The sequence below is a fragment of the Dendropsophus ebraccatus genome, chromosome 8 (genome assembly GCF_027789765.1).
Source record: "Dendropsophus ebraccatus isolate aDenEbr1 chromosome 8, aDenEbr1.pat, whole genome shotgun sequence".
NCBI lineage: Eukaryota > Metazoa > Chordata > Amphibia > Anura > Hylidae > Dendropsophus > Dendropsophus ebraccatus.
In genome coordinates this window covers 18,895,853-18,910,219 of record NC_091461.1, presented here as the reverse complement: position 1 = coordinate 18,910,219, position 14,367 = coordinate 18,895,853, and the positions used below count along the sequence as shown (strand labels likewise).

The window sequence follows — 14,367 nt, the reverse complement described above, 5'->3', positions numbered from 1 at the left end:
TATAGAAGTAACTGGCACTTTTTGATACCAGTTGATCTGAAAGAGAAAAAAATGCTGAACTACCCCTTTAATGTGGTTGGAGTGTCAGAGTCCACATAGTTTTTACCCCTGTTAACATGTCATTAGTTTGGTTCATACAGCTTTTTTTTTTTTTTTTTTTAAAGGTTTTTATGTGTTTGAAAATTACACATTTTAAGAAAACTTCTTTTACCAAAGTCATTCAACAAGTACGTTAAAAAAAAAAAAAACTATAGCATGTGATTCCATCAAGGGATGGGGCTACATGGTGATTTGGGCTGGAACTGGTTTCCCAACCAATGAGCGCAGTGTTGCACTGCGTCACACTTAAAGGGGCCGCCTTGCAACCCACAAGTGGTTGCGACTTGGTAGTTGCAAGACTGTCAAGTTGTGGGCACTTGTGTTGAATCTGTCCTGGGTTTAGAGGGGTTATCCGATGCTAGCACATTTTTAACATGTTGCTGCCATATAAGAAACCATAACCAACATGTTATGCTTACCTCTCCGTGCTCCCCCCGGTATCCCAATGCGGCCGCCGGTGTCCCCCCAAATGTCTGTAGCCGCCATTACTTCTGAGACAAGCTCATCTCGAAAGTGACAGCCTGCTCAGCCAATCACTGACTGAGATGGGACAGCCCCACATCCAGAGATTGGCTGAGTGGGCTGTCACTCCCAAGATGAGCTCCTCTTGGAAGTAATGGTGGGTGCAGACAGTGGGGGATCACAGAGAGGTAAGCATAACGTTTATAATGTTTGTCACCCGCCTGCGGCTGTATCCATGTTTTCCAGGACTCCCTAGGGCGGTATCTTAATTTTGCAGCCACCAAACGTTCGTTTCATAGAACGTTGCCAAACCCAAACAGTTTGACAGGTCCACTCAGCACTACCTGCAACCTTTAATGTTTACCAGCATTCGTACTTTCATCGATGTACTATTAACAGCCATGGCGGAAGGTACTGCATCACATCTTATTTCCATGACTTGTACCTTGCACCACCACTACTGATAGTTAGAGATGATCGAACAGCGCTAATGTTCGTGTTCGTACGATCTCGAACCATCGGTACTAGACTCCCGCAGTCTTCCCGTTCCTTAGGTAAAGTGGAGACAGCCCGAGTACCGCCTGGAAAACAGGAAAACAACCTATGGCCCAGGCTGTATTCCTGTTTTCCAGGCAGGACTCGGGCTGTCTCCACCTTCCCCATGGAACGGGAAGACTGCGGGAGTCAAATACCGATGGTTTGAGTTCATCCGAACCTGAACATTAGCGCTGTTCGATCATCTCTACTGATAGTATGGCAATGGTCTAAAACCATCCTTGTTGCCCATAGCAACCAGTCGTGACTCATCAGCAGTGATGTCAATTTTATGGCAGGAAGTTCTGGTAACCATGAATATGCCCCCCCCCCCCCCCCCCCCGACTTTAATGTCCGCTACCCCCTTTGGCTTAGAGTGGGTAGGTCGCATGCATTTCTGTCATGGCATGTTTGTATCCATGGCGACCCAAACTTCTGGCCTTAGAATGGATTTCACTGCTGATCGGGTCAGCGGCCTTCATGACTGGTATGGTTTATACTGCTCCTAAAGGGCTGCGGTTGGTTGCTATGGGCAGTTTTTCTTTTACAAACTTTCAGTACGGCTGTCCCATAAATATGGACAAAATAAAAGTGCTGCTTTGTTTTAAGCGGAAAAAAAAAAAAAAAAACCATTCTAAGTGTGTGTGATGGAGGTGAATAGGAATGTATGGATGATGTTCAGGTCATTGGACCCAAAGTCAGGTTGAGGCCTTAGGTTATATTCACATATAGTAGGGATGGGAGGGCTGTGGCCCTCCAGCTGTTACAAAACTACAATTCCCATCATGCCTGGACAGCCAAAGCTAAAGCTTTGACTGTCCAGGCATGATGTGAATCATAGTTTTGCAACAGCTGTAGGTCCGCAGCTTTCCCATCCTTACTATATGTAAATATAACCTACATCCCTGACACATATGGTGAGGCCAGACCTAGAGACTAATGGACCAAGTTTGGCTGTGTTCACACGTAGTATTTCCATCAGTATTTTTTCAACCAAAGCCAAGAGTGGGTTGAAAACACAGAAACTTTGCAAATCTTTCAGTTATAATTTTGCCCTGTCAGTTCCACTCCTGGTTTTGGTTTAAAAAATACTGACCAAAAAACTGACAGAAATACTATGTGTGAACATAGCCTTAAAGGGGTAGTGTGGCGGTAAGCAATTATTCACTAAATAACACACATTCACATGTTAGTGAATGGCCCCCTTCCCAGTGTTTCCCCGCGTCATCAGCTGCTCAGCTGCGATTGGCTGAGCACAGTTATGCTCAGCCAATCGCAGCTGATGAAGCGGCAGAGGGCGGCCGGCACTAGGGACGGTCGGAGCGGTTCGGCCGGCCGCTCGCCCGAAGATCTTTGTCTCAAGATGGCGGACGGGGGTTGACACCCATCAGGTGAGTATAGAGCACTACACTTCCGGGGGTGGCATGGGTGAGGGGGAAACACGGGGAAGGGGGCCATTCACTAACATAACATACATTACAAAGTTGTATAACTTTGTAATATGTGTTATTTAGTGAATAATTGCTTACCGCCGCACTACCCCTTTAAAGGGTACTCCAGCGAAAATATTATTCTTTCAAATCATCCGGTTTAACAAAGTTATGTTTATTTGTAATTTTCTTCTAATTTAAAAATCTCCAGTCTTCCCATACTTATCAGCTGCTGTATGCCCTACAGGAAGTGCCCTACAGGAAGTGGTGTATTCTTTCCAGTCTGACACAGTGCTCTCTGCTGCCACCTCTGTCCATGTCAGGAACTGTCCAAAACAGTAGCAAATCCCCATAGAAAACCTCTCCTGCTCTGGACAGTTCCTGACATGGACAGAGGTGCAGGCAGAAAGCACTGTGTCAGACTAAAAAGAATACACCACTTCCTGCAGGACATACAGTCGCTGATAAGTACTGGAAGACTTGAGATTTTTATATGAAAGTAAATTACAAATCTATCTAACTTTTGAAACCAGTTGATCTGAAAGAAAAACATTTTCATCTGAGTACCCCTTTAAAGTGAATGAGCCCACTGGGGTATATGTGGTACTACCTTTCTGCTGTTTTCCGATGTATATCTTTTGTTTTTGCTATCCTTTTTGGTTAAAAAAACATGTTTGTGCCAATGTATTATATTACACTATAAAGAGAAGCAGGTTTATTGGCGCAAAGCAGTGCTGTAATCCAGCTGTGTGTGTATGAGGCCATAGCGAGACTTGCTGAAAATACAATGTGAAATTTCCTTTTGTTACCTGTGAATCTTGCTGGGCAATAGTCAATAAATCCACTAGACAGGGCCTATCTTCACATGCTTCATGTATGGCTGTGTTCACACAGCGTGTGTTTTGGTTGCAGACTGTACATTAAGATCGTGTAACACATTGCAGTACAATTTAAAGTGGATGTCACACATTTTTTTTAAAGGGGTTATCCAGGCTGAGAATAACATGGCTGCTTTCTTCCAAATACAGCATCACTTCTGTTCTCTGTTTGCGTCTGTGTTTTGCAGCTCAGGTCTATTGATATTAATGGAGCTAAATTGTAATACCACACACAACCTGAGCACAGGGGTGGCACTGTTTGTTTTTTCTTTTCTAGTCCTTTAAATCTATCTTAATTTGGGAAACAATTGGGCACATTATATAAGTGAGGAAAGTGCTATGAGTCACCGACCATGGGAGTTGGTGAGAAATCTCTGGGTGTTTGGCTGGCTCGTCGTGTATTGTCGGCCATAACGTACCTTTTAAAGGTTTCCCTGAGAACTAGAAATTGCCCGAGGACAAATGGAGGCGTTGTGAACTTTAGAAAACTTTCAAGACTTTCCTTCTTGAGACCTTAAAATCTTCTGTAAAAGATAGGTTAAATGTATCAAGATCCTTTGATCTTAAAGGGGTTACCAGTCCTATAAAATTTAAAGGGATTATTCAGGATTGGAAAAATTTGTCTTCCTTCTTCCAAAAACAGCACCAACCCTGTGGTTTTACAACTTGGCCCCATTCACTTCAATAGAACTGAATTGCAATACCCCACCCAAACTGAAGACAAGAGTAGCACAGCTCCTTGATAGAAAGCAGCCATGTTTTTCTAATCTTGGATAATCCCTTTAATGGCCTAGCCACAGAATAGGTCATCAATATTACTACAAATAGTCAAGGAAAACCGAGGCTGCAACTGATCGGTGGGGTTTGAGTCAGACCTCCCCCTCCCGCCAATGTAATATTGACGGCAATCAATTTTTAAAGGCCAGATAATTCCTTTAAGTGTGCAGAATAGAAAAGCATTGTGTAGGAAGTCTTTCAAGGTGTATTCCTATCTCCGGCATTTATTGCACATCTATAGTCCACTTACCTCTAGGACCCCCGTTCCTGTCCAGCCTGGTTAAAACAGCTAGGATTTCAAAAACAGCCATGTTTACGTGACTACTATATTTGCTACAATAGAGGGAAAGGTCTTTATGGGCTTTTTATGGCTTTTTCTGTTCGATGATATAATCCTCTGTGCCATCACGTTTTATAGCAGGGATCACCATTGTCCATTGATGTTGTTGTCTTTCAGTAGAGAATTCCCCTGCTTGTCTCATTGCTGTTAGGGAAGAGTATGGCATGCAAACGAGACGGACTTTACGTGCAATAGCAAGGCTCTGTGCATGGAAAATGCGGTATGCGGGTGCCGAAAGTGGTGCAAACACTGTTTGGCTGGCTACTATTCCACGTCTGGTAGCGCCTAAATCTGCAGCTTCAACTAATGGTGTGTTTACACAGACAGATTATCTGACAGATTTTTGAAGCCAAAGCCAGGAACAGACTATAAACAGGGAACATGTCATAAAGGAAAGACTAAGATTTCTCCTCTTTTCAAATCCATTCCTGGCTTTGGCTTCCAAAATCTGCCAGATAAATCTGTCTGTGTAAACGCACCATAACTTCCCTCTTGTATAACATGTAGGGCTTGAGCATGCTCTTGCTCCAACCTATCATTGGGCATCTGGATACTGGTGGATGAAGAAGTTGGATGCGGCCCTATGGAGTCCAGGAAAACATGGATACAGCCTGAGGGTGGGTTCACACTACGGAATTCTTGCGGATAAACGCGCATAATTCCGTCTGCTGTCCGCGCGCATGGACGCGCGCCTTTCCGCCGGCTCCATAGACACCATTGTATGGGCCGGCGTATTCCGCTATCCGGATAGCGGAATACGCCGGCCCATAGAATGGTGTCTATGGAGCTGGTGGAAAGGCGCACGGACATTATCCGCGAGAATTCCGTAGTATGAACCCACCCTTATTCCGTAGACTGTATCAATGTTTTCCCCGTCTCGCTAGGCCTGCATACAACTACTTCATCCACCAGTATCCAGATGCCCAACCATAGGACTCGAGCATCTCCAGTTGGAGCTATAGATATTAAAGGGGTTGTCCAGGACTAAAAAACAAACAAAAAAAAACAGCCGCTTTTTCTCAAAAATGTTGCGATTTTGTGCAACTGTTGTATTGCGTCGTGTCTCAAGTCACATGGTGACCATACTTACAATCGTATAATGTGTGTGCAATTGTGAGTTTTATGTTGCACAACCAAAGTTGCGGTGTAGCCCCAGCCTTGCGGTAGAGGAGTTAGCTTCAGCTGATCATAAACTAGAAAGTGAGGAAAATATTGTTAGCCAAGTGCAACAGGTTTGGACTGCCACTCTTCCAGTCCTGGTTTGTCTTAAAGGGGTTATCCAGCGCTACAAAAACTTGGCCACTTTTCCCCCTACTGTTGTCTCCAGTTCAGGTGTGGTTTGCAATTAAGCTCCATTTACTTCAATGGAACTGAGTTTCAAAACCCCACCCAAACTGGAGACAACAGTCGGGGGAAAAATGGCCATGTTTTTGAAGCGCTAGATAACCCCTTTAAGGCTGTAGGTATTGTTGAGTGGATGTATCAAACTGTTCGGCAACCCTAACCCTATGTGTTTGATTCCCCGCGGCTGGAGACGTTGGATGCCGCCCTAGGGCCACCAGGATATCATAGATAAAGCCTATGGCATCCAAGGTCTGCAGCCAAGGGTTCGAAGAACGTTGCTGAACTCAAAACAGTTTGACAGATCTGCTCAACACTAATTCTAGGTTATCCCCTATTCTCGAGATTGAGGAACCGAGTGGGATGTGCGTTGTCGTTCAATTCATTCTCTATGGGAGCTGTGGAGATGGTCAAATCCTGCAAGAACGTTATGGGAGGGACGTGAAATTTTAGTGGATTTTATCAAGATAGTGACAAAAATTTGCAGGTGCTTCTTCCTTCCTTACAAGGGATCCTTGGTCATTACTGTTGTAGCTTTCCTAGGCGCAAGACTTTTCATAGTGCTGTAGAGCCAAATAGAATGGACATGTCAACTCTTCAGCGTGGAGATAGGAGATGCGTGAACCTCCCATAGACTACCAGTATGCCACGGAGGCTGGCGGGATTCTCCGCCGCGGAATTCCACCAGTTTTACTCTGTGTAAATGGAGCCTTAAAGGACTTAATGCATTTAGTGCATTGAGGGGGATGTTTGGTAACGCCAGCCTGGAAATTGGCCATAAAACAAGAAATGGCTGATCTCATTGTCCCAGAGAACAGAGACCTAATAGTCCAGTAATTCCAGTTTTGCCACATAATAGGAAGTACAATTATAAACTTGAAGTTATAATCAGGGGTCCCAGTGGGTTAATTGGGGTCCCAGAGCTTTGAAGGGGTTATCCTGTGTTAGAAAAACATGGCCACTTTCTTCCAGCGACAGCATGACTCCAGTTCAGGTGTGGTCCACTAACTTCAATGGAACTGAGATGCAAAACCCCACCTAAATTGTTGTCTCTGGAAGAAAGTGGCCATGTTTTTCTGACACTGGTTAATCCCTTTAAGGTATGTCTTCTCATAGGGTGCCTGGTATTTAGTTCTTAACAATAAGACAGTGTTCCTCATGGAGGAATTGTTGTGCAGATTTGTAGAGAAAAAGCTCTGCCATGTCTGGGTGAACCCAAAAGGTTTGTCTAGCCCTTCAGTTGACATGTATCTCTCCCCATTCCTTCATATACACGGGCTTAGGGTCCTATTATACAAAGCGATTTTTACCAGTTAACGATTGCAAACGAGATCTTTTATTGTCAACCTGTAATTATTCATCATATTACACAGAACGATAGTCGTCAGTTCCAATCATTACTACGATCGTTTACTCCATCTGATCCCACCAAATAAAGAAACAGTGGGATTACAACGAACAACTAAGGGCCGTCTTACACGGGACGATTATCATTCGAAAAATATTGTTAGATTGTTTGGATTTAAACTATAATAGTTTTGTGTAATAGCAGACAACGATTAAGAACCAACTCCAAAAAGTTTGATAGAATTCGGACCTATTTTTATTGTTTAATCGCTGGCAAATCGTTTGTAGTAATAAGTCATAGCTGAAACGTACGCAATAGCGACAACAAGACAACGGCAAGAATGATAATAAGTAGCGATCATCGTTCCGTGTAATTGGGCAAAAAATTTTGGGTCGTTTGCCATAGCGATCGTTTATCGCTAGTCGTCAAAAAATCGCTTGGTGTAATAGTACTCCAGGATTGGCGAATGAATGCCTAATTACAGTGAACGATTAAAGGGAACCTGGCACCCGGGCCGTGGGCGTAGAGCCCGCCCAAACTCGGCCCTGGTGCAGCCCCGAATACTTACCCTTTCCTGCAAGTACAGCTCCTGGACCCGGTCCCCGGACGGAGATATCGGCGCCCGAAGCAGAGCACGCGCTGTATGCTAAGTACCTGAGATGAGTCCGATGCCCGTAGAGAATGAATGGAGCCGTCATTCACTATGGGCATCAGACTCATCTCTGCAGCGTGCGCGCACCACTTCCGACGGGGACATTTTTGTCCCGGCACCGGTTCCAGGAGCGGGACTTGCAGGAAAGGGTAAGTATCGGGGGGTCGGGCGGGCTCTTTGCCATAATACCGGGTGACAGGTTCCCTTTAACAATTGTCTTGGTGTCGGCACCAAACGAACGATTTCTCGTTGCTCGTTCATCATTGCTGCCATTTACGTGAAACAATTGTCCTTTAAATTCAAACTATATAACAATAGTGTTCTTGTGTTCTGAATATAGAGGGGGGTTAGGCTGCTGTCGGACTCTTCTACGGAGCTGAAATGCAACATTATCCTTTCTCTCTGATGTAATGACTAAAGGATTTTCGCACTGGGTGATCGTCTAAACAGACCAATAATCTCCCTATGTAATAGATCTAGCCATCGTTCATGCAGCCCTGGCCGCACAATCACTGAGCTGTGTAATAAACTCAATAAACCAGGGCTGATCTAGGTATTGTAATGTTTTTACGTTTTTTCTTTTTACATTTTCAACTCCTATTTAATGGCCCGGAAAATAGGAGACCCTTCCCCCATATGTGAAGGTAGCACTGGTGAGAACTGGGCCGTACTCCGAAGCTACGGCCATCTTCTGTTGGCATATGATCATATCACGTGTACTCCTGTACACAACAACTGGAGATGCCCAGATTTCCTATTCCTGTGTATACTGGGAGCTCCGTGTTTACTGGCGTCTTCCTGGAGAGTGAGCTTTTATAGCTGGGAAGTTATGATGCCAGGAATAGATCTGCTAATCATACCAGACCCTCCCACACTCGCTCATGTGTACAATAGAAATTCTTATTTCTTCGGCCTCTAAGCTGCAGCGTATTACACAAGATTTACTCATTGATACCGGGAAGCTACTTAAAGGTTTAGGACTGCAAGTTCCAGGATTCCTTTTAAGTCTTTTGTAGGTAAGAATGGTGGTGTCATCCTTCCGGCAGGTCTCCGGTTCTTTCCTCTACACAGGTTCATGACCCAAAAGGAGAGGGGGATGGGTGACTTGAGCTGACCCTTCTCTCCAGGGACTTTATAGCAGCTGCTTGGTACATGGTAGACAATATAAATTGAACTGGGCATGGATGAAAGATGGCCTAGATGAAAAATCATTTGGCCAACAGCCAAATGTCCAATCTTCCTCCGACGTCTCGACAAAACATCCATGTTCTTTTTATGGTGGGAGGGGAGTGAGCTAAGCAGTTCTGGTCTACTTATCCTGGGAAGGGAACGATACAGGTTAACAGTGAAGCCGTCCCGACGGACTAGAAACTGTCGGGGGGAAAAAAATTCTAAATACGTGATTGTAATGTATCCTACTTAGTCTCCAATTGCAAAGCCATTGCCCACAGATTTACCTCAACCAGCATGGCATGGAAGGGAAGCCAAGAGCTCTCTTGTGAGTTTACGGCATAGGAAAACATTTAGTGATGGTTTGCTCAAAAAGAATGAAAAAGAAACTTGCATGGTTGATGTAATTCTCTATGTTCTATGGACTGGACCATGCGGCTGTGTCAGTACACTAATGCAAATTTTCAAAAAGTATCGCACATCATAATTAATCATGATGCTTGGAGCTCCTAAGGTCCAGTCCGCAGAACAACACCCGTGTAAGGACGTGTGAATGACCCCTTAATATTTCATTCTCGTGCATTATAATTACTCTTGTTTGTGTTACTTTAATTTGTTTCGTTACATAAAAATAGAACATGTAAAAACAGAGTTAAATAACAATCAATATAGAGATGGTATCATCTCCCCCCGGACCTAATGTCTATGATGTTTAGTGTAGACCTTTCACCTTTTAATAGCTACCATTACATATAGTCATCCAATAGACTGTGTGGTCTCTTAAGGCTGCACCACGGTTAGAAGATCTTGGAGACCGATTATCGGCTTGGGGAGGGGGGGGGATTTAACATGTTAAAATCCAGCAGCAATCCTTCTGTCCCTTGTTGAATCATCGTTGAAAAATCTGAGTACCCCGCCTCCCCCAAGCATAAGGTGGCAGCCAACCAAAATTGTGAGCTTGGCGATTTTTAAGTTTTTTCAAGTCCTGGAAAAATGAAGAATTGTCTCAGAGTGGTATAAAAACTAAAGTCATACTCACCTGCCCCAATTCCCGCAGGTGCCATTGCGATGCACTTGTTCTTGCTGCTCATTGACATATCGTCCCTCGCAAAAAAGTCACTTGTGCCCAGTGATTGGCTGAGCGGGTACTTCCTGCAGGGTCAATACTTCACGTTAGCAGCAGTCATGAGCAAGGGCCAAGACCCTGAGCCACTTATGAGCTACTTTTGTGGTGTTATGGCTTAGAAACCCCCCTTTTTTTTTTTTCGACCTAAGGGGGAAGACTCTATTAACAGGATAAATAATAACTAACTGATCTCTGGGGTCTGACTGCTCGGGTTCCTATTTATCCTGAGAATAAGGATCAGTGCAGCTTGCTTGCACAGCCAATTCTCTATTCACCCTTTAAGGGGCCTCCAAACATTGCTGAGCGCAGAGTGTTCCGAGGTTCAGTGGGGGATCCAGTGCCTGGACCCCCACCAATCAGTTAGCTATCCTCTTATATTGTAGATAACTATTGATGTTGAGATTATCTGTGTAAAGAGATCTATTGTAGGCATATTTTACAGATTCAGCTATAGAGAGAAGCAAAACTCGTACACAGATCCACCCGAGGGTTCGGTGCTTGATTACCGGTGGTTGAAGAAGTTGGATGCAGCCTTAGGGAGTCCTAAAAATGGGCTCTATTCAGCAACGCAACATACATAGCCAGTTTAGGCTCTGCCCTTACTTTTTTTGTCCTCCAGAATGGAATAATACTTATGTACCTGGGGAGAGAATGCAGACTTGTGTTTTTTTTTTTTTTTTGTTTTTTTTTTTTTGGTCTCATAGGAGGTAAGCCAGTGCCAGAGTTGCCTGGCGGCGTCATATTGTCTTATCCCCCATTGAGATCACACATACGCTCTTCAAGGTGTACACGTGGGTGTGGGGAAGAATGGCTGTTGGCTTAACGTACATTTAGCCTACAGCCATTAAAGGTGAATAGGCGCCCTATGTTCACCTGTCGGACATACATTTCTGGATTTCAGTCTAAGCCCCATTGCTGCCATTGGTTTTATTTCCACCAAGAAGATGTTTTCATCACATGTGAAACCAGATGTACGTGCACAGAGTGCAGGTTGTTGTTGGATATGAAGTCTGACCTGTGATCATAGCCTAAGAACCCAAAGTGTCTTGGCATCTAAGAACTCTCGGTGAGCACCAGCAGCAATATCTGGGGCCCATTAGCCAAGGCGGCAATCACACGTTTTCTCGGAACCATGGCCGGTGAAGCTGTGCAGTAGAATAACTGATCTCCCGGAGTGTTTAAATTCTTTGCAGGACTGTACTGAAAAAGTTACGTGGCTGTGTCAGTACTATCCCGCGAAGATTTTCTGCGGTCACAGAAAAGAGTCATACTGGTGTCTTATGTGTGCTACCCCTCTCAGTATATAAGTATCATCCTTGTGTGTTGGTCGATGAGATGCTCCATCCCTCCCAGGACTTCTGCCGTCTTGGTCATGCTTATTTTCAGGCGTCCCATCCTTCCCTCAATGACAGCTGCGATCTCCTTCAATCTCTTCTGGCAGCAACGTCTCCCATCTGGTCAGAACCTGACTGTAAATCGACCCTTTACTAGAAGATCTGGACAGTAGCTGTCGATGAGTTTTTGGGATCCTGTAGGGTAGTGGTCGTACTATGGAAGAAATATGCAGAGTGCAGATTTTTTTTTTTTTTTTTTTTTTTTTTTTAGTGCAGTGTGTATTCCAGGTGATTGTTGTCTTTGATTATTTTCTCATGGATGCCCTCTCGCACCCCTATATTTTTTTATATTGACTCTGGAGTCTGTCCATCCCAGTTTTGGTGGAACCAGACATCTGTCAGATGTGTATGGTGACCTCCTTCCTCCTCCCCAACAGATGACATTAAGGAGAGAAGAATGGGTCATATTGGAGTTCACTTTCCTAATCCTTGTGTTCTCACTGGAGATGCACCTTTCCATTCAGAACCTGTGCCTTTGCTTCTCTCACCTGACCTCATCTGTCGCAGAGATTTGTGTGGCTTTCATACAAGTTACATGGTCGGGGGTCGGCTGATGCATGCCTTCTGTGTGCAGGGGCCCAAAAACACTTGTCTATTTTTAAAGAGAACCCTTGGGTTTGCAGGTCATTATGCCAGTGTATGTATAGCAGATGAGGGCACCTTCCTTCGAGCCTTTTGGTTTTGTCATTGACTCTCCCCATATTGGTCAAAGGCTTGGTTCATTGTTCTGTAGCTTGATGAGAGCAGCTTGGCCATGTATTGACTGAACCCTAGAGATGATTGAATTTACAGTAATAATGAAGTGAAGCAATTCTTTATCTCTGTAATTTGCCTTATGACTCTGTGCCACTCCTCCCCACGTGCTGGGAGATGCTGGATCCAGTCCTGGGAAACTGGGTGAAGTTTCCCAGTACTGGATCCAGCTTTTCCCAGTACGCGGGGAGGAGCAGCAGTCAGTTTAAAAGCAGATGGCTGATTCATCACTACTCAACACTATTCCATAAGAGATCCAGAGAAAAATACTAGGAGCTTCTCGGCAAAAATCAAAGATCCATTGTATATGGTGGATGTAACCTCATTGCTCTTTGACTCCTAGAATATATTCTACAACGTGAAGCACTAACAGTTGTTGAGAACTTTGGGCCCTCGCACTATTTTTGAACATCATGAAAATGAATTCATCTTTGTTCCTTATGGCTGTTTATTTTTGCTCTGTGCTTCCTTGTATTACTGATATGGAGCCTAGCTTCTTAACTTTGATCCGGAAGAAGTAAAAAAAATACTTGGTCAGAAGAATTTGGCATGTTTTTTTGACCCTATAGTCATAAAAACGTATTCACCCCATTGTAACACACAGGCCGGGGTCACTGTTGGTGGAGCCCTTGGTGTATTGCGTTCTTGATGGCCAGATCCCACCTCCCCATCTATAGCAACCACATATAGGTGAGGTGGTTACACATACTCATGGTCCTCTCCACTAAACTGACATTTGTTGAGATTAAAACAGTAGAGCCAGCAACTCCGTCAGACGTCTTCATCATAGAAAGCCATAAGTAAAGATCTACTAGGTTGGCGCTAGCATTGAGTGGAGATGCCAAAAAGTCTCTGAACCTGAACGCTCAACATTTGACTCGCTAGAGCTGCATCCAACTTCCGTAGCCGTGGGAAGTCGTGGAAGACTCTACGGCTGTATCCATGTTGCCTTTATACTAAAGACGATCAATGGTAGTGGGTTTGCCAGTATATAAGGTGCATTGGGGGCTTCTAACTCTCAACAGACAGGTGCAGTCAGTGGACAGAAGGGTTGAGTGTGATGGATTTTCGCTTCCCCATCGCTTTTGTTCTTGAAGTGATAAACCGGCACCAGAATCATTGGGTTGCAGCCTACCCCTCCCCATAGGAACACATGAACATTGGGGTGTATGGGGAGGCTGGAAGAGAAAACTGTTACGTGATTTTTTTGTTTGGCCGACGGTTATTGACTGTTTATAGGCACCTGTGGGAGCCGGTAAGACCGTTACAGGAGCCGCTTCATTTTATTTTTCTAGTACATAGGCAATAAAAAATTTACATCAATAGCTATAGACCCAAAGCGGCCTGATAATAGGAGGTGCATTATGGGTTCATAATTTTCTCTGCCCACCGTATTACGTCTTTATCCAATCTCATCATGTGTGAGGCCTTATTTATGCGTTTCAGCCATCATTCATCTTCTCCCCTTCTCCTTCAGGGGGAATGCGTCTACTTTATAATTCCTGGATGTGAGGTTATATGAGTTAGTCAGGCGTAGTGGATGTTCTCGGACCGCACTTCAGGGCAGCTCTCCTGTTTTCCCATGGAGCGTTTGCTTTATATTTACAGAAAACCGCATAGAGTTAAGGATTTTCTTAAAAGCCTTCCGGTAGTAATAGGGAAATGGACAACCAGCTAATGAGATGCGGCTCCCCGAGGAGCGGAGGGGGATGTGCGCTGAAGTGTGCCTCCTACTTCACTCATATGGAGCATAATGTAAAGATGGATAGATATGTCTTTTTTTTTTATGTTTAAATTAGTTGAACCTTAAAAAATACTATGCGTTTTGGATTTTATAACATATGGAACGTAAAAATGGTGATGCGTAAACCACTGTTCTATGGCTCTGTATTGGCTTCTTACATTGGGAATATATATATAAATAATAATAAATGAGAGAGATATTTATCAACACTGTGTAAAGTGAAACTGGCTCAGTTGCCCCTAGCAACCAATCAGATTCCACCTTTCATTTTCCAAAGAGTCTGTGAGGAATGAAAGGTGGAATCTGATTGGTTGTTAGG

The 14,367-nt window shown here is 44.2% G+C and overlaps 1 protein-coding gene across 9 annotated transcripts in view; it reads left to right on the top strand.

Moving 5' to 3' along the window:
* LDB1 (LIM domain binding 1) overlaps nt 1-14,367 on the top strand; it is a 136,099-nt gene that overhangs the window by 102,231 nt on the left and 19,501 nt on the right. The window contains exon 1 of one of the 9 annotated variants that reach the window (XM_069979962.1): nt 1,565-1,582. The exons of 7 other annotated variants lie outside the window; for them this stretch is intronic. In XM_069979962.1, coding sequence (XP_069836063.1) covers nt 1,576-1,582 — 7 coding nt within the window. In that variant the 5' untranslated portion in view covers nt 1,565-1,575. Of the gene's footprint in view, nt 1-1,564; nt 1,583-8,856; nt 8,878-14,367 lie in introns of those variants that run through there. One more of the 9 variants, XM_069979963.1, reaches the window with a different exon arrangement.